General features: G+C 42.8%; 1 protein-coding gene across 1 annotated transcript in view; it reads right to left on the bottom strand.

Annotated features, from left to right (window-relative positions):
• The window catches only part of HYDIN (HYDIN axonemal central pair apparatus protein), a 6,673,197-nt gene that overhangs the window by 3,428,846 nt on the left and 3,226,010 nt on the right, over positions 1-18,341 (bottom strand). Inside the window, exon 35 of the mRNA XM_044079523.1 lies at positions 18,068-18,307. Coding sequence (XP_043935458.1) covers positions 18,068-18,307 — 240 coding nt within the window. The remainder of the gene's footprint in view (positions 1-18,067; positions 18,308-18,341) is intronic.

The raw sequence follows: 18,341 nt of genomic DNA, 5'->3' as shown, positions 1-18,341 counted from the left end.
ACTGGTGGAAATGTATAGAGAAGACCCGGGGGCCAATCATGTACAAGTGAATCTCTTGAGGACTCCCTGGGAGGGGGGATCAGGGCAAAATAGCTTCTGCATCTGGTGTTTAGGTGACTGGCAAAAAGATCGCAGCAAGGCTGGCCCCATTTGTGGAAAATCCTGTCTGCTATCTCTTGTTTGAGGGACCACTCGTGAGGCAATAACATTTCCCTGCTCAGTTTGTCTGCTGCCATGTTGGATCTTCCCGGGATGTGCATTGCCAACAGAAAACGCCGGGAGGATACAGCCCACTGCCAAACTCTGAGGGCTTCTTGGCATAAGGGGTAGGATCTGGTCCCACCTTGTTTGTTCAAATACCAGACCACTGACATGTGCCTTGGGCAGTCCTCTCCTGATAATGCCCTATCAGGGAGGTGTCCGTGGTCACAGTGGCTATTGAAGGTGAAAATACAAATGGCCGTCCTACGGTTACATGAAGAGACGTCAACCACCACTGAAGATCCTTCTTGCACAAGTTTGTGATCAATATTGTGTGACTCATGGGAAGTTTCTGGTAAGACCATTGAGTGAAAAGTAACCATTGAAGTATTCTCATATGCATTCTCACTAGAGGAATGGCTATGATTGCAGAAGACATCAGACCCAAACTTTTTAACACCTCTGATGCTGGTGCTTTCGGCTTTGATACTAGAGAGCTGAGTTGCTGATGCAGCAGAGAGATTCTTTCTAATGGTAGCCTTAAAGTGATGGTTGAGGTGTCTAACTCTGCTCCTATATAGTTTATATGCTGTGATGGTGATAAGGTAGACTTTTTGAAGTTGATGGTAATACCCAACTGATTGCAGAGAGTCACAGTGTGGTCTCTTGATTGAACTAGTTGGCTCCTTTCCGCCACCACTAGGCATCAACTAGTTCAATCAAGAGAGTCACAGTGTGGTCTCTTGATTGAACTAGTTGATGCCTAGTGGTGGCGGAAAGGAGCCAATCGTCTAAATAAGTTAACACCTGGAATCCAAGACACCTCAGGTGAGCCGTTACCACTGAGGCTCAGAGTCACGACGCTGGGCTGGGATGACAGGAACAGAAGCAGACCCAGCAGCTATAGGGGAAAAAGAGGCTAGACCTGAAGTTGAGATTGTCATTGGGGACAAAGCTCTCCTCTTGGTTCTGATAGCCTCATGACTGTGACACGATGTAACCGAAGTCCCCAAAGGAACCGCCAGCTCCCTCTGCACCGAAGCCATGGGCTCCGAACCCGAGGTAGAAGCCAAGCTCATCTGAGCAGAGGCCCCGAGAGGGAGAGTCGGCACCGACAAGTCAGTGCGACTGCCTCCTCCGCAGCAGACTGGAGAGCGTGGGCTCCTAGACTCCACAGTTGGCGCCGATGAAGTCCGAGCAGATGGAGCCAATAGTGCAGAAGCAGGTCTCAGCTCCACGGGCTCTACAAGAATCAGGTCTGCCCCCTCCGGCTCTGAAGTACTGGTGTGGCTTGGATGAGGAGTAGAAATGTCCATAACAGTGGTCTTCGGTTCCGATGCAACGGTCAGAGCCAACAACAATTTGGGAAGTCCTGGAGCCTTTAGCAGTTTCTGCACCAGTCGATCCATGTCTGAATCAGAAAGGCTGACAGAAGACCTAGAAAATTTTACAGAAGGCAAAGATTGAAGAAGGGGAGAAGCAGGAGTCTCGGATACCGGCTCTAGGGACATAGGCTGGCTCCGAACAACAGAAACAGTCAACTCCGAAGGCATTGAGGATGATTTTCCAGCAGATTCTCCCAATTTTGCAGTCTTATGCTTCGATGACTTAGAACTAGAAGCCAATAAAGATTTTGAAGATATAGGGGACTGACTAGCCCCATCCTGGCTAGACAAAACCCCATCAAAGGAATGTTTGAGCAGGCCTCTGTCTATTAATTTTCTTTTTCTTTCCAGCAAAACCCTTGGAGGAAAAGCATGACATATGCTACAAGACTACTGAAGATGATATAAGCCCAAACAATATACGCATTGCGTATGTCCATCGGTGATGGACATTTTGTGTCCACAATCTGGACATTTTTTGAAGCCTGATTTAGGCCGTTTGTCCTTGTCCTGTGACATCCTTCAAATTATAGAGTAAACTAAAAAAATTCTAAAGAAGTTGTTACTGCACAACTAAAATAAAGACAACTGCTGTTAACCATAGACTTAGTTGTTAATTCACAACTACACCCTGACAAGTAGGCCCAGGGGGCACTTAACTAACAAAAAAACTACACTTTCCTAATACAAAAGATAAGATGGGAAAAAGGGGTAAACAGTAAATAACAATAAATAAAAATTAGTTATTTGAAAGAAATAATTTAACTTGCGTAAATCCTATTTTTCTCCAAAAAGGAATCGAGCTCTGTGCCAAGGCAAACTAGATCTAAGGTATTCCAGGCAGTGCATCATGGGATAAGGGGCTAGGTCTCGAGCTTTTGGTAAACCTTGAGCTTGCTAACGGCCGTGCCGGAGCCAATGGATCGGCTCTGAACCCATCAGTGATGAATGAACGGCGAGATTGAACAACTTCACATATAATGATACAATATAATGCAAAACAATACCAAGTAACAATGTGATAAATGTAGCATCTTTGAGATTAGAAGCCAATTGCAGAAACTCAGAAGAACAGTACAGTAAATGGAGCAACCAGGCTTCTACTGCTTTGCTAAGTGATTCATAAAGAGGGCTCCTATTGGAGCACTCCCAAATAAGTAATTCAACATGCTTTGATGAGCCAGTGCTGTCACACCACTACTATAACAACCTGACAATGATATATCAGGCTGAAGCTGGCTGCCAGGTAAGGTTTTAAAGTGTCTGGAGTACAAATAGCAAAAGATGCAAAATGCATTTTATTGGCTGTGGTTGCACATTTGGCCTGCTAGATGTATATCTAATGCAAGCCTTGAAGATCATGCTTCTTAAACTATGCAGTGCACTCTTAAGGCAGCTGAGATACAAAAGCTACATTCTCTCACCAACCAGTTTTCTGAATCATGCTCTACTATTTTAGCTATGTTAATCTGCAAGTATTTATCCTGTTTAAGCATAACTTCTTGATAATGTCTATGTCTTAATGTCCACAGACATAGTAATAATCACTGAAACATGGCTAAAACCAAGTACAAAAGATAATGAAATACTACCCCCAGGTTACGCAATACTATGGGTGGACAGACTCAACAAAGGAGGAGGTGGAGTTGCTATATTTTTTAAAGACCATCTCAGTTTAACTTTCCTTGACTGCAAAGCTCCACAACTTGACAGTGCAGACATCATCTATACCACACTAACTATAAAGTCAAGAAAAACACTTAATATAATTGGCTGCTATATCCCACCTGGAAATAATGCCCCAGTTATAGAATATCTATTGCACTGGGCAAGTAGTACCCTTACCCAGGAGACATTCATATTTGGTGATTTTAATTTAGACTGGTTTGCACGTGATACAAATCACCCCATCCAACAACTAAACTTACATGGTTTTACACAAGATATTCAAGAACCTACCCGAACAGATAAAGCTAGTAAAAAACAATCAACCTTGGCTGGATATTACTAAATAACACCCATCACTCATTCCAATCAGGTTGCCTTCCTGATGGTCTGAGCGACCACCTACCCACATTTCTTATACGACAACACATATTCCCACCAAAACCTACTATGTTTAAACAACTCAAAAAAAAAACATAACTTTAATCTTGACAACTTCCTAGCTGACCTACAAAGGTGCAATTAGACTCCACTCAAATACCTTGACCTAGATGACGCAGTAAACCACTTTAATAAATCCTTTTTAAATATATTAAATGCACATGCACCTGTTAGAACCATCAGTGTAAAATAAAACTACGCCCCCTGGCTAAGCAGAGACACTACAGCAGTTCTGAAAACTAGAGATAAAGCCTGGGAACTATGGCATAAGACTAACACAGTAGCTTCTAAACAACAGTATCAGGAACTTAGAAATAAGGTAAAAAACATATAAAACAGGACAAAATAAATTTCTATCATAACATTCAAAACACATATCAAAAAACCCTCAGAAATCTCTGGCCGGCTATAAACTCCATCCTTCACCCAGGATAATCTATTACACCAACGTCAAACATCCACAACAATTCCAATAGCATAGCTACCATTTTTAACAAATATTTTACTGAATCTATAATTGCTCTTTCTAAGCAGCAAACCCCTACTCCTGATACCAAACCAGCCAGTCTACAACCAGCAATGCCTTGTTCTCTTTCTCCACTATACCTACAGCCACTATAAAAAAAAACTACACCAGAAACTAAAATCTACTACACTTGCCATATATAACTTACCCAGTGAATACCTCGAAATTGCAGCTGAATCTATAGCCTTCCCAGTATCAATCCTTATAAACAGATCCATTTTCGAAAACAAGGTCCCTCAACTGTGGAATATTTCCCATGTAATCTCACTTCATAAAGGGAGACTTTCCACAGAACTGACAAACTATCAGCCAATTGCTATTCTTTCACCTCTTTCTAAGCTAATCGAAAGGTGCATTCATCTCCAGGTCATGAAATTCTTCCTAACAAATAAACTTCTCTCACTCAGCATGGGTTTCGCCCATCACATAGTACCACTACAGCTCTCTTATCCTTCACTAATACCGTAAACCATCACAGAAATAACAACTTTGTATCTGCCATCTTTCTAGACCTATCAAAAGCTTTTGATATGGTCTCCCATTCCAAACTAATAGATGTACTAACTGAACTAACCTTCTCACCATCTGCCACAGCATGGTTTCAAAACTATTTATCTGGCCGTCAACAATCTGTTCTATGGCAGGGCGTGCTATCTCCACGCCTTACTTTATCCATTGGTGTCCACCAAGGAGCTATCTTGGGCCCTCCCCTTTTCTCCCTGTTTACTAATAATCTACCACAGCTACTCCACACTGTTCTATAATACAGTATGCAGATGATTCAACACCTATCTGTGCTGTCACTTCTCTGTCAGCTCTTCATTCTCAAACATAGAAATATTTCGCTTATGTTGAAACATGGTTAGCCAATCCCCATCTAATTCTGAACCCAAACAAAACTAAAGTATTACTCGTCCAACCTAAAAAGACAACTATCTCATGCCCACCATTTAACATAATAGCCAAAGACAATACTATCATCTCCCCGACAACCCATACAAAGCTTCTTGAAGTGGAACTAGACAATAACCTAAAATTTGACTTGCATGTCTCCCTAACAATAAAAAAAATTCCATAAGAAACTTGGAAGTCTATATAGGCACAAAAGGTTCCTGACCACAACGGCCAAAATTACATTAGCACAAACCCATCTTCTCTCCACTCTACTAAATGCCTCTCCAATTTTAACTAATCTAAGGAAAACTGACTTATCTAAGCTAGAAGCATGTTATAATAAAATTGCTAAGTTTGCATATGACTGCCCATATAGAACATATCATTGTACAGCTTTAAGGAAACTAGACTGGCTTGAGCTTTCCAACATTATTCTTTACAACCAACTCTCTCTAACTCACAGAATTGTAACACAACCAACCAGAACTCCTGCAATACAAAATGTTATCCTTCCTTGCAGTTCTAGTAGACCACTTTGCTCTAACAATAAGAACTTACTCACCGTCTCCAAGGCCAACAAAGGGGCAAGAGAAGCTCTATTTTCCAACTATATATCTCGTATATGGAACTCCCTTCCTAAATCCATTCTCTCAATCTCATTCACTAACCATTTTAAGCCATCACTTAAAGCCTATCTACATAATAAGTGGCACTATTCCTGTACTAACCCCTCATGAATGCTCCGATACATCAAAGTATAGCCCAACCATATCCAACTTCTTCCCTGGTATTTAATCCTTTATTCCTACTAACCTGTCTTAACCTTATATCTTGGCATAAGTCATACTTTACAAATAGTACTAGCTATGTTCAAAGCCTTGGTTTTGTTGTCAAGATGCAATAAATATGTATTTTCTTATGTATATTACATTTTGTTTACTTTATACTTTATTGATTATTGCAATGTGTGCATTAAAATGTAGTGTTACTCATGGAGCTTTTCTCCCTGGTCCTCCGTGGAAAAAGGACCTGTGTGCAGTTGGACTTTCCCGGTAAACAAATGTTAAATAAAATAAAATAGATAAATAAATAATCAGGACCTATGTCAATAGCATTATTAAGAAAACAGAAGTTATATACTAACCATAACGTTCCATGTGAGATGTTCATCTCGCCTTCATTCTTCCAGATCGGCCAACTACAAAGCTCGACGTCTTCAGACAGTTCCAGGCCAAGTCTCTATCCCATGATGCACCTTGAGTTACCTCAGATCTTGTTTTCTGCCTCTAGTAATACTATATGCCATTCTGTCACTTTTTTAAGATAAATACTATAGCAAAGACAAAGCAACCATGATAAAACATGAATCTCGGTCCTCGAAAAAACCTGGAGGGGGTTGGCAGGTGGGAAGTAAGAATGAAGGCGAGAAGAACAACTCACATGGAATGTTATGTTGAGTACATAACTTCTTTATGTGAAGTTGTTCTGTCTCGTCATTCATTCTTATAGATGGGTAGCGTCCCAAGCACCATCTTCCATGGGTGGATCACGGAAGTATGTTTCTCAGGACAGTAGAACCAAAGGAGGCTCTGTCCCTGGAGACCTTATCAACTATGTAATGAGTGATAAAGGTATGAGGCTTTGACCAAGTGGCTGCTGCACAAATATTGTCTAATGGTAGCCTAGCTGAAAAAGCAGAAGATGTGGACACAGCTCTGGTAGAATGAGCCTTAAATTTTTTGTTGTAGAGGTAAATTGGCAGCTGAGTAAGTGAAAGTGATGCAATCAGATAACCATTTTGATAGGGTTGTTTTTGCCACAGGCATACCTTTTCTGGAATCTGAAAAGGAAACAAAACGTTTGGATCTTCTGAATTCTTTGGTTCTATCTAGGCAAAATCTGAGCTGTCTGTGAGCATCAAGTTTGTGCAGCATATACTCCAAACTGTTTATGCGTTTAGGGAAAAACACTGGTAAGTCTATAATTTGGTTAAGGTTAGCTTCAATGCAAACTTTAGGTAAGAATGAAGGATTTGTTCGCAGTGAAACTCTGTCAGCATGAAAAACCAAATATGGGCATTTTATGGACAAGGCTTATAGCTGAGACTCTTCGAGTAGACGTGATAGTAGCTAAGACAAAAATTTCAAATTGCATGTAGAAGCTGGCTCAAAAGGTGGGAGAATAATGCGTGAGAGTATAAAGTTTAGGTTCCAGGGGGTATACGGGGATTTAACTGGTGGTCTAAGGTGGAAAGTCCCCTTGAGAAAGGCTTTGGATAGCTTGTGTGACATTATGTTAAAGCCTTCAGTACCAAGATGAAAATTAGAGATGGTGGCAAGCTGCACACAAACTGTAGCCACCGCCTCTCCTTTGTTGAAAAGCATAGTCAAAAATTCTAATATGGAGGAAATAGAGGCTTGGTAAGGGTCAATGTTATTCTGAGAAGCCCATATGGAAAATATCTTCCATTTGCTGAGGTACAACTTCCTAGTTGAGGATTTATGAGAAGATATTAAGATATGTTGCATTTCATTTGAGAGGTTATAGAACCTGGCTATGTTGGGAATTGGAACAGCCAAGCTGTCAATTTTAGGGACTGAAGAGAGGGAGGGATGAAGAGCCTCCGACGAGTGCATCAGAAGGTCCGGAACTGGGTCCAGAATCCAAGGCTCCTCCAACAGATGACATAGAAGGAAGGGGAATCAAATCTGACGAGGGCAATGAGGGGCTATTAGAATGATGGTCCTTCCCAGGGCTTTGGCTTTCTGTAATACTTTGGGTATCAGGGGGAATTGGTGGGAATGCATAAAGGAGACCCGGAGGCCAACTGTATATGAGTGCGTCCCTTGGGGAACCTTCCAGATGGGGAATCAGGGCAAAGTAGCTTCTGCAATTTATGTTCATGGGGGATGCAAAAAGATCACAGCAAGGCTGGCTCTATTTGCGGAATATTCCTTCTGTTATTTCTTTTTTGAGAGACCACTCATGAGGTAACAAAATTGCCCTGCTCAGTTTGTCTGGAATCATGTTGGATTTCCCCGGGATGTGCGTTGCTATCAGAAAGTGCTGGGTGGATGTAGCCCACTTCCACACTCTTAGGGCTTCTCAAAAAGGGGATAGGACCTGGTTCCTCCTTGTTTGTTTAAGTACCAGACCACCAACATGTTGTCCATCTGAATCACAATTGTCCCCAGAGGGAGAGAGTCCTGTAAGTACTGCAACACCAAGAGTACCATTCTCATCTCCAGGCCATTGATATGCAGATGTGTCTCTTGTTTGGTCCATGTGCCTTGGGCTGTTCTTCCCTTAAAATGCCCCCCCATCTGATCAGAGAAGCATCGTGGTCACTGTGGCCGATGGTAAGGGTAGGATAAAAGGACGACCTATCGTGCCTTGGAGAGAGGTCAACCACCACCGAAGATCCTTTTTGCATGTGTTTGTTAGAATAATGAGATGTGACACTGGGAGCTCTTGATAAGACCAATGTGTGAACAGAAGCCATTGAAGAATCCACATGTGCATATGACACAATGGAATTGCTATTATTGCAGCTGTCATCATACCCAACAATTCTAGCACTTCTGAGGCTGGCACCTTGTCTCTGGAAATGACATTCAGAATTTGCTAACGAAGTATTGATATCCTTTCTAAGGGAAGTTTTAAAGTGGTGGTGGTGGTGTCCAATCTGTTCTGATAAAAACAATATGTTGAAATGGTGACAAGGCAGATTTTTCTGAGTTTATAGTAATCCTGAGTTGATTGCAAAGACTGGGTGTGGTGTCCCTGGCTTGTATAAGCTGATGCCTGGTGGTGGCGGAGAGGAGCCAATCATCTAGGTATGGAAACACACGGAATCCCAAATGCCTCAGGTGAGCCGTGACCACTGCCATACATTTGGTGGACACTGTGGGGCTGTAGTGAGACCAAAGGGCAGGGCTCGAAACTGTTAATGATTGGCTTCCAGCCGGAAGCGCAGATGATCCCTGGATGGTCTGGCCATTTTTATGTGGTAGTACGCATCCTGGAGATCTATCAAGCACATCCAATTGTCTTTCCCTAAGAAGCGTGACCATCCCAAACTTCTCTTGCTTGACAGATCTGTTCAGTCTGCTGAGGTCCAAAATAGATCTTCCGTCCCCTGTTTTTTTTGGAACTAAAAAGACTCTCGAGTAAGTTCCGGATCCTATCTGGTTTGCTGGGACTGGTTGGATGACTCTTTTTTTCTAGCAACCTTTGGGCCTCTACTGTTGCTTGTTCCCTGGAACTGGGTGGAACGTCTGGGATTTTTGTTATCAAGGGGGAAGGATTGGAGAAGGAATAAAATATCCTCGGAAATTATGCTTTGTAACCAGTTGTCATTTGTTATTTTGAGCCAGGCATCTGGATAAAAAGATAAGCGACCCCTGACTGCCTCCAGAGTAGGACAGTCGGGCCTCCTTTCAGGAGCGCTGGCAGGGCTTCCCAAAGAACTGATCTCTGTCACCTTGATTTTGCGGAACCCCTCTGCCACGAGGACAGCGTCTTCCATTATTGCCCCCTCCTCTGCCCCTGGAGGGGGGTTCATCACATGTGTCCAGAAAGGTTCTTTGGGCTTTTCAGATCCACATCTTTCCTCCCTTTTGACCCTTGGGGTACGGTCTAGTAGGGGTGGAAACATGGACTCTGATGGCAGACAGAGTCTTTCCTTCCTGCTCACACCTGTTGAGAGTTTCCTTAACTTCGGGCCCGAAAAGAGACGAGCCATGAAAAGGGGTATTGACAAAGGATGACTTAAAGGGCTCTGAAAAGGAACATAAGCACATCCAGGAGTGTCTCCTAAGAGCGATTCCTGTACCCGCCACCCTACTCATTCCATCAGCTGCATATGAAATCAGATGCATGGACGAGTTCACTATGGAATTAAGGGTAGCAAGCTGGGACGCATCCTTGTCTGTAGCTCCCTCAGCTACCGTACCTTGTAGAGTATCTCCAAGCTCTTTAAGGAGATCTCTTTGCAGTCTTGTAAAATATGTGAGGTAGTTCAGTGAACGCATGGCAAAAGTCGCTGAACTAAACATGCGCTTCCCGTATCTATCCATGATCCTAGAGTCTCTGTTAGGAGAATGGGCAGAGGAAGAAGTGTCTGACATCTCCTTTTTGGTGTCTGCCGCCACCACCATGGCATCAACAGGCACTACCTTTGTAAGAAAAGACTTATCATAAGGGGCAGAAATAAATTTATTGGGCCTCCTAGGGACAGGCTCCATGGTGTCCGGAGACTCCAACGCCCTTCTTGAAACCAGCTCCATAAGCTCATAAAAGGGCAGAGACACCCAAGAGTTGGAGGGCTGAGACCCAAAAGCTTTCAGGTAGACCGACTCATCCTCAGTAGGGTTGGTGGGCTTCCAGTCACCCCTTTGCTTAAAATTTCCAAGATATCTGCAAATGAGATATCTTCAGAGGGGGACCGTGGTGACCCTTCTAATTCATCCAAGTTGATAGACTCCTGCGGAGAGTCTAGATGCTTCCTTTTGCAAATTCTCTTCCTGGAAACCTCATCAGTGGGAGCTTCTGGTGAGGTCTCAGAAGAGCAGGAACCATCCAATGGGGCATCCTGAGGCTCAGGGTCTCTACGCTTCAAAGGGATCTGTGAGGCAGAAGTAGACACAGGCACTTTTAGGGAGATGTAGTCGGCCCTGAAGTTGCGGATGCCCTGGGGGACATTACTCTCTGCATGGCTTCAAAGGTACCTCTGCTCTGGTGGGAAGGAACCCCTGGATTCAAAGAAATAAGAAGTTATGTACTTAGCATAACGTTCCATGTCTGCAGTCCATCTCACCTACATTCTTGCTGGATGGGTTCAGGAGTGCTTTCACTGGCTCAAGGTTATCCCCTATCCCATGGTGCACCACAGCCATTCCCCAGATCTTGTTTGCAAGAAAGTAACTAAATACATAATATTAATTATACTATCAATAACTATGTACATACAAAAAAAGGACTTTGATTTACTGTCCATGCCATGTGGACAGACAACTATAACAAGGTCAGACAGCATAATGGATAGTCCACCAGTTCCTCCAGGATACAGGAAGGGGTAAGGTGGGTAGGACGCAAGAATGTAGGCGTGATGGACTACAAACATGGAACATTATGATAAGTACATAATGTTTTAATGTTATGTAGTCCTATATCGCCGTAATTCTTGCTGGATGGGACAGCGTCCCCAGCACCTTTATCCTGGGTGGCTCAAGCAAAGCGACTCTTCAGCACAGAGGACCCAAAGTATGACCTGTCCCAGGAGGCCAAATCCTATTTGTAATGAGTGACAAAGGTATGAGGTCTTGCTCAAATGGTATCAATTGAGAGTTTTGATTTGAAGGCATATGAAGCCGATACTGCTCTAGTTGAATGGCCTTTTACTTTAGCAGGTAGTTGTTTCCCAGCATTTTTGTAAGGAAATGAGATGCAGCCTGAAAGCCATTTAGACAGAGTTACCTTGGAGATGGGCAAGCCTTTGTTTTTGTCTGAGAAGGAAAGGAACAACTGATCCGATTTCCTAACATCTTTAGCCCTGTGCAGGTAAAATCAGAGAATTCTATGGACATGTAACTGATATAGTCTGTATTCTGATGTATTACTGTAATTTGGGAAGAATACTGGTAATTCAATAGTTGTGTTTAGATTATGTTCTGAGCATATCTTAGGGAAGAAAGAAGTCCCAGAGGCCAACTGTTGACCAGAGCATTCCCGGGGTGACAACTCCGGATGGGGAATGAGGGCAAAGTAGTTGCTGCATTTGACGTTCATGTATGTGGCAAATAGGTCACAGCAAGCGTGGTCCCATTTGTGGAAAATCTCTTCTGCAACTTCTGTTTTCAGGGACCACTCATGAGGCATCAGAATTGCTCGACTCAGTTTGTCTGCTATCACATTGGACTTCCTGGGAATGTGCATTGCTACCAGAAAGCATTGCGTGTCCATCGCCCATTTCCATACTCTTTGTGCCTCTCAACAATGTGCGTAAGATTTGGTTCTCCCTTGTTTGTTTATGTACCACACTACATACATGATGTCTGATTGAATCGCAATTGCCCCGGTGGGAAGAGAACTGTGAAGTGCGTGCAACGCGTATAGTACTGCTCTCATCTCCAGAACATTTATGTGCAAGTGGTTCTCGTGATCCTGCCAGATACCTTGGACTGTCATTCCCAGATAATGCCCCCCCCCACCCTATCTGGGGAAGCGTCCGTGGTCAAGACTACATTTTGCTGAAAGAGAAGAAGGGGACAACCTAGATAAAGCTGATCTGTATGTAACCACCATGTTAGATCCTTTTTGCAAGAGTTCGTAATGAGTATTTGGTGGGACAAGGGTAGACCCTGCATTGACCACTGGGCAAATAGTAGCCACTGAAGTACTCTCATGTGTAGATGGGCTAAGGGAACTAAAAGAATGGTGGACGCCATAGTCCCTAGGACTTGAAGAACTATCCTGGCCTGTACTTTGTCTTTGGTCAGCAAGAGTCTGACTTGGTTGTGCAACGATTTTATCCTTTCTGGTGTCAGTTTTGCTGTCATGGTGATTGAGTCTATGTCTGAGCGTAAGAAGCAATGCACTGCGATAGAGATAAAGCAGATTTTTTTAGATTTATTGTAATTCTTAATCTGGTGCACAAGGATAGAGCCTCGTTCCTGGCTTGGATTAGTTGTTGCTTGCTGGTAGCAGTGAGGAGCTAGTTGTCTAAGTACAGAAACACCTGGAATCCTTGATGTCTCATGTGAGCCGTGACCACCACCATACATTTGGTGAACACTCTGGGGGCTGTAGTGAGGCCAAAGGGCAGTGTTTGAAATTGAAAATGACTGGCTCCCAGCCAAAAGCGTAGATGTCTTCTGGAGCACCTGTCCATTTTGATATGGTAGTACGGGCCCTAAAGATCTATGGAGCACATCCAATTGCCTTTTCTGATAAACAGAAAAATTGACTGTAGAGTGATCTTGTTTAGCTTTCTGAGATCTAGAATTGATCTCCAGTCCCCGGTCTTTTTTGGAACTAAAAAGAATTGTGAGTAAGTTCTGGATCCTATTTGCTCTGTGGGGACTTCTTGGATGACTCTTTTTTTTGAAACAACAAGATGACTTCTGATGTTGCATGGTCTATTTAATTGGGTGGTACATCTGGTAAAGACTGATTTGTAGGGGGGTCAGAAATAAAAGGTATCAGGTAACCTCTGGAAATTATATTTTGTACCTATCGATCTTGGGAAATTTGTAGCCAGGCACTTGGGTACAATGAGAGATGACCCCCGACTGCCTCCAGAGATGGACAGTGGGACAACCCCTCAGGGGCGATGAAAGGGACAATCAGAGAAAGCATCTCTATCACCCTGGTGTTGTGGACCCCCACTTGGAGCGCTGCATCTTCCATTATAACCTCCCCTCTACCTCTAGGGGAGGTCTGACCTTGGACTTGAGGGGAAACCTTTTTGGGATTTATGGAACCACATTTTCCCTCCTGTTTGATCCTTGGGATAGGGTCTAGAAGGAAGGGAGAAACAGACTCAAACAGCAGATAAGGTTTTCCCTTCCTGCTCGCACCTGGTCAAAATCTCTTTTACTTGAGGTCCAAAAAGACTTGAACCATCAAAGGAGATGGAAATCAGCCTCCAGTTAGCAATAGAGGTAAAGGTGGAGAGCTGCGCAGATATCTTGTCAGTGGATCCCGAAGCTACTGAACCCTGAAGGGTATCTCCCAACTCCTTTAGGAGATCCCTTTGAAGCCTAGTAAAATTGGACAGGTAATTCAGCGATTGTAAGTAAATGCTGCTGAAAAAAGGTACTCTTTCCATACCTATCCATCATCCTAGACTCTTTATTAGAAGGATAGATATTTGAGGATGTCTCTGACAACTCCTTCTTTCTACCACCATAGTATCCACAGGTACTCCCTTAGTTAGAAAAGATTTGTCTGGAGCGGTCATAAATTTGTTTGGCCTCCTCGAGACAGGCTCCATTATGTCCATAGAAGTCCAAGCTTTCAGGGCTATGACCCCTAAAAGTTGGTCATATGGCGGTGTCACCCAGGAGGTGGAAGGTTGGGAACCAAAAGCCTCAAGGTAAACTAATTCATCCTCAGTAGGGTTTGAGGTCTTCCAATCACCCCTCTGTCTAAGGATTTCAAGGATGTCTGCAAAGGAGACATCTTCAGAGCGGGATCATGGGGACCCTTCTGACTCATCCAAATCAGTGTCCAAAGTGACAGATTCAGGTGAGTCAATGTGCTTCCTCTTACAAAGTCTCTTCCGAGGGACTGCCCCAGAGGGATAATCTGTGGAGGTCTCAGAAGAGGGGACAACTCCAATGGGGGCTCCCTGGGGCTCTGGGTCCCTATGCTTAGGGGCAAGCAGGGGAGAAGAGGTTGCTGCCAGCTGCTGTAGGGACATCGGATCGAATGGCAGGGCTTTAGCACTAGACAAAGCTTTCTCTATCACCTTGAAAGCCTTACCACCCAGCTCTGAAGAAGCCCTCTGCTCCGAGGAAACAGAAGGTCGATTCTGAGCAGGAGGGGCAGGTTCCGAAGGCGACGTGGGAGCAGAGCTCACACGAGCCAAAGCACTGAGAGGGAGAGTCGGTTCCGAAGAAAAACTAGGGTGAATATCCCTCTAAGAGTCGACCCGAGAGCATCGGCTCCCAGATCCCCCGGCTCCAGACTGAGCCAATGAGGATAGAGTTATCGGTTCTAAGGAAGCAGGAAGAATTCTCAGAACCGAAGGTTCCAGCACTAAAGGACCTGAAGCATTAGACTCCAAGAGTGAAGCAGTTGGAGTAGGAGCAGTAGACTGAAGATGGGACAACTCTGAAGCCTTTGGGTCCAGAGAAGCTAAACATTTTGCCAGCGCCGTGTCACAGAGCAGCTCTTCACCACCTGCTCGACATCCTCAACAGAAAGTGTACTGGAGGAATGGGTGGAGATAGATGGAGATCTCCTCTTTTCCAAAATAGGAGATTTTAACGTTGGTGAAACCAGTTCCAAAACAGGTGAGTGACTCGACAGAGAAAGTTGTCTCAACACTGATGAAACAGATGGCACAGAAACAGAATTGGAGCCAGAACTCTTCGGCTCCATCGCTTTTAATTTCTTTGATGGTTCCGAAGCCGGAACTGATGGAGATTTCCTTTTATGATTTTTAGGAACTGTCTGACCTTGTTCTAGCTGTTCTTGGCAAGAACAAGTCATAAGGCCCCTATCTATAAGTTTCCTTTTCCTTTCATTAAGAACCCTGGTGCTGAAAGCATGACAGAAAGTACAGGGTTCTTGTAAATGAGCCTCTCCAAGGCAGTACACACAACTGGTGTGACTGTCAGTCAATGACATTTTTTGAGAACATCTGTCGCATTTTTTAAAGCGGTGTTCTTTATGTTCTCTGTCTTTATCCTTAGACATATTTCTATTGAGAAGAAATAAGAATGGAACAACAAAAAAACAATAGTACAACTATACAGAGAAGAAATATATATATATATATATATATATATATATATATATATATATATATATATATATATATATTTTTTTTTTTTTTTTTAATATATAGAAGGAGAAGGACTAGCACACAGAGAGGAAAGGCCCTCTAATTTAAATGGGCAACTATGACCCTCTAACTAAAACGGGCAGTACAATCCTTAAGAAAAGGGGGACAAGGGAAGCAAACACTCATGACAATCACTCGGATAATAAAGAAAAAACTAGTTAAATAGAAAAAGGTGAAGAAATATAGTCAAAAATATAGAAAATTTTCACTTAGCCAATGAGCCAGTAAGAAGACAACCTCGAAGCTTTCGCGGCAAATGAGATCTGGGGAATGGCTGTGGTGCACCATGGGATAGGGGAAAGCCTAAAGCCAGTAAAAGCTCTCGAGCTTTTGTATCGGCCGAGTTGGAACCGAAGATTAGCTCCGAACCCATCCAGCAAGAATTACTGCGAGATAGGACTACATAAAATCAGAGGATTCCCTCGGCACTGGGACAGCGGGCTCCAGTCCAGAGGTAGGAGCCGAACTCTTCCGAGCCGATGCCCCGAGAGTTAAAGCTGGAACCAAAAGATCGGTGCGACTATCCTTCCTGGACCTGACCAGCGACTGATGGCTCCTAGACTTCTCGATGGGCTCCAAAGAGGTCCAAGTAATCGTAATCGATGGAACTGGAGCAGGCGCCAGTTCCAAAGGCTCCACAATAGTCAGCTCTAACTCCTCCAGCTCCAAAGGACCGGTATGGCTCGAAGGAGGAAAAGAAGATGGAGGAAAAGTTTTCAGTTCCAAAACACCGGTGCCTGTAACAACTTCTGCATCACACGATCCACATCCAAATCAGATAGCCTTGTTAAGGACCGAGAAGAGTGGATTGAAGGTGCCGCTGATTGTAGGATAGGTGACTTAAGTACTTCGGATACCAGTTCCAGGACTGGGGACCGGCTCCAAAAAGTTAAGACACTCAGTTCCGAAGGCTGTGGAGTCGATGTCGATTTCTTTTTAGATGTTGTTGGATCCGAAAAATCTATGCTCCGATGAACAGGACTTAGTAGATTTCAGGGATTTGCCAGCTTTATCTTGGTCACCCAAAGCTTCCTGAAAAGATGATTTTACTAGCCCTCAGTCAATTAGTTTCCTTTTTCTCTCATACAAAACCCTGCTACTAAAAGAATGGCAGATGGAACAACAATCTTGTAAGTGCCGGGCACCCAAACAGTAGACACAATTGACATGACTATCAGTCACAGACATCTCCTGTCCACACTTTGGCCATTTTTTAAAACCAGACTTGGGGGGGTTTTCCCTGATCAGCCATAATAATCAGTTTCCTTTTAAAAGTACACCAAAAACAAGATATAAGGTCACAAAGACAAGTGTTCAACAAGTCCAAAAACCACAAGTATTTTAAGATATAAGCAGCTCTTAAAACAACTGCCTCTAAGACACTAAATAGAATCTAACTATTAATAGCTAGAACACACTATTATAGGCTATAAACTACTAACTACCTAGTAAACACACTTTAATCCACTAAGCACTGTTATTAATACAGCCCTTAAAAAAAAAACAAATGGGTTCTATAATACTAAATAGAGTTTAATTGCTAAAGCTGAAGAAACACACTCTAATAAACTATAAACGCGTTAAAACACACTTCTAAACTACTAACACTCTGCTAAGGCACACCAAAAGAAGGGAAGGGAAATAACAAAGGCCTAATAAACAAAGGCCAACAAGGCTATAAAAGTCACTATAAGAAGTTAAACTACATACTAATACAAATGTTTTAAAGTTATTAAATTGCAAGAAAAACTATTAATAAAGATAAATTTTTCTATACTGGCCCGAGCTGTGAGGAAACCTCTGATCTGTTGCAGCGGCAAACTAGATCTGAGGTAACACGTGGTGTATCATAAGATAGGGACTTGCCTAGAGCTGTCTGAAGACCCCGAGTTTTGTAGTTGGCCGGCTCAGAGCCAAGGATTGGCTCAGAACCCATCTGTAAGAATGAATGGTAAGCTAGAACAACTTCACATCAATGGATATAAGAGTATACCTTACTATTTATAACAGTAAATCTCTGGAAATGTTGATCTTGAGCTTTAAATACCTGGGCACTGTTTTTATACCACAACATGTACCCTGAAAATCCTTAATGTATCTGTGAAACTGTGTTTCCTTTTTTTAATTTTAGGATTAAGTAAAAACACTCAAAATTTCACGTGTCATTATGCTGGCACATAAACTTGAGCAAGTGACTTCATTTACTAATCACAATTCAATATTCTCTTATTTATAACTTTTATTGTTATGGTAGACCACCTAAACTTTTCACTTCCAAAACTCAAAAAAAGAAGAAAAAAAAAAGAAAGAAATGCATACATAAAAACATACAACTAAAATTCATAGGAATACTAAAATCATTTTAATTATATATTTTCTTACCTTTTCTTCTTCAATGTACTGCTTATCATACTCTAGAGAATAAAACTCAATTGGAAAGTTGCATGGATTTTTCACCAATATGTCAGCTTCTTCCCCAGGACTGTATGGCAAGACAGGTCCAAACTCCAAAACTGCTGGTGTAAAATTAAGCTGTGGCTCCAAGCCTTGACCCTGGGCAAGCAGCATCACCCTGTGGCTACTTTGAGCTATATATAATGTCAGACGTTGATTGTATAATTTCTAATGTTAAAAGAAAATGGAAAAGAAAATATTT

This window comes from Protopterus annectens, chromosome 8.part0 (genome assembly GCF_019279795.1).
Source record: "Protopterus annectens isolate FY-2018-M chromosome 8.part0, PAN1.0, whole genome shotgun sequence".
NCBI classification, from domain to species: domain Eukaryota; kingdom Metazoa; phylum Chordata; order Ceratodontiformes; family Protopteridae; genus Protopterus; species Protopterus annectens.
Note: the sequence above shows the minus strand (reverse complement) of the source record. Positions and strands in the feature narration are given on the sequence as shown.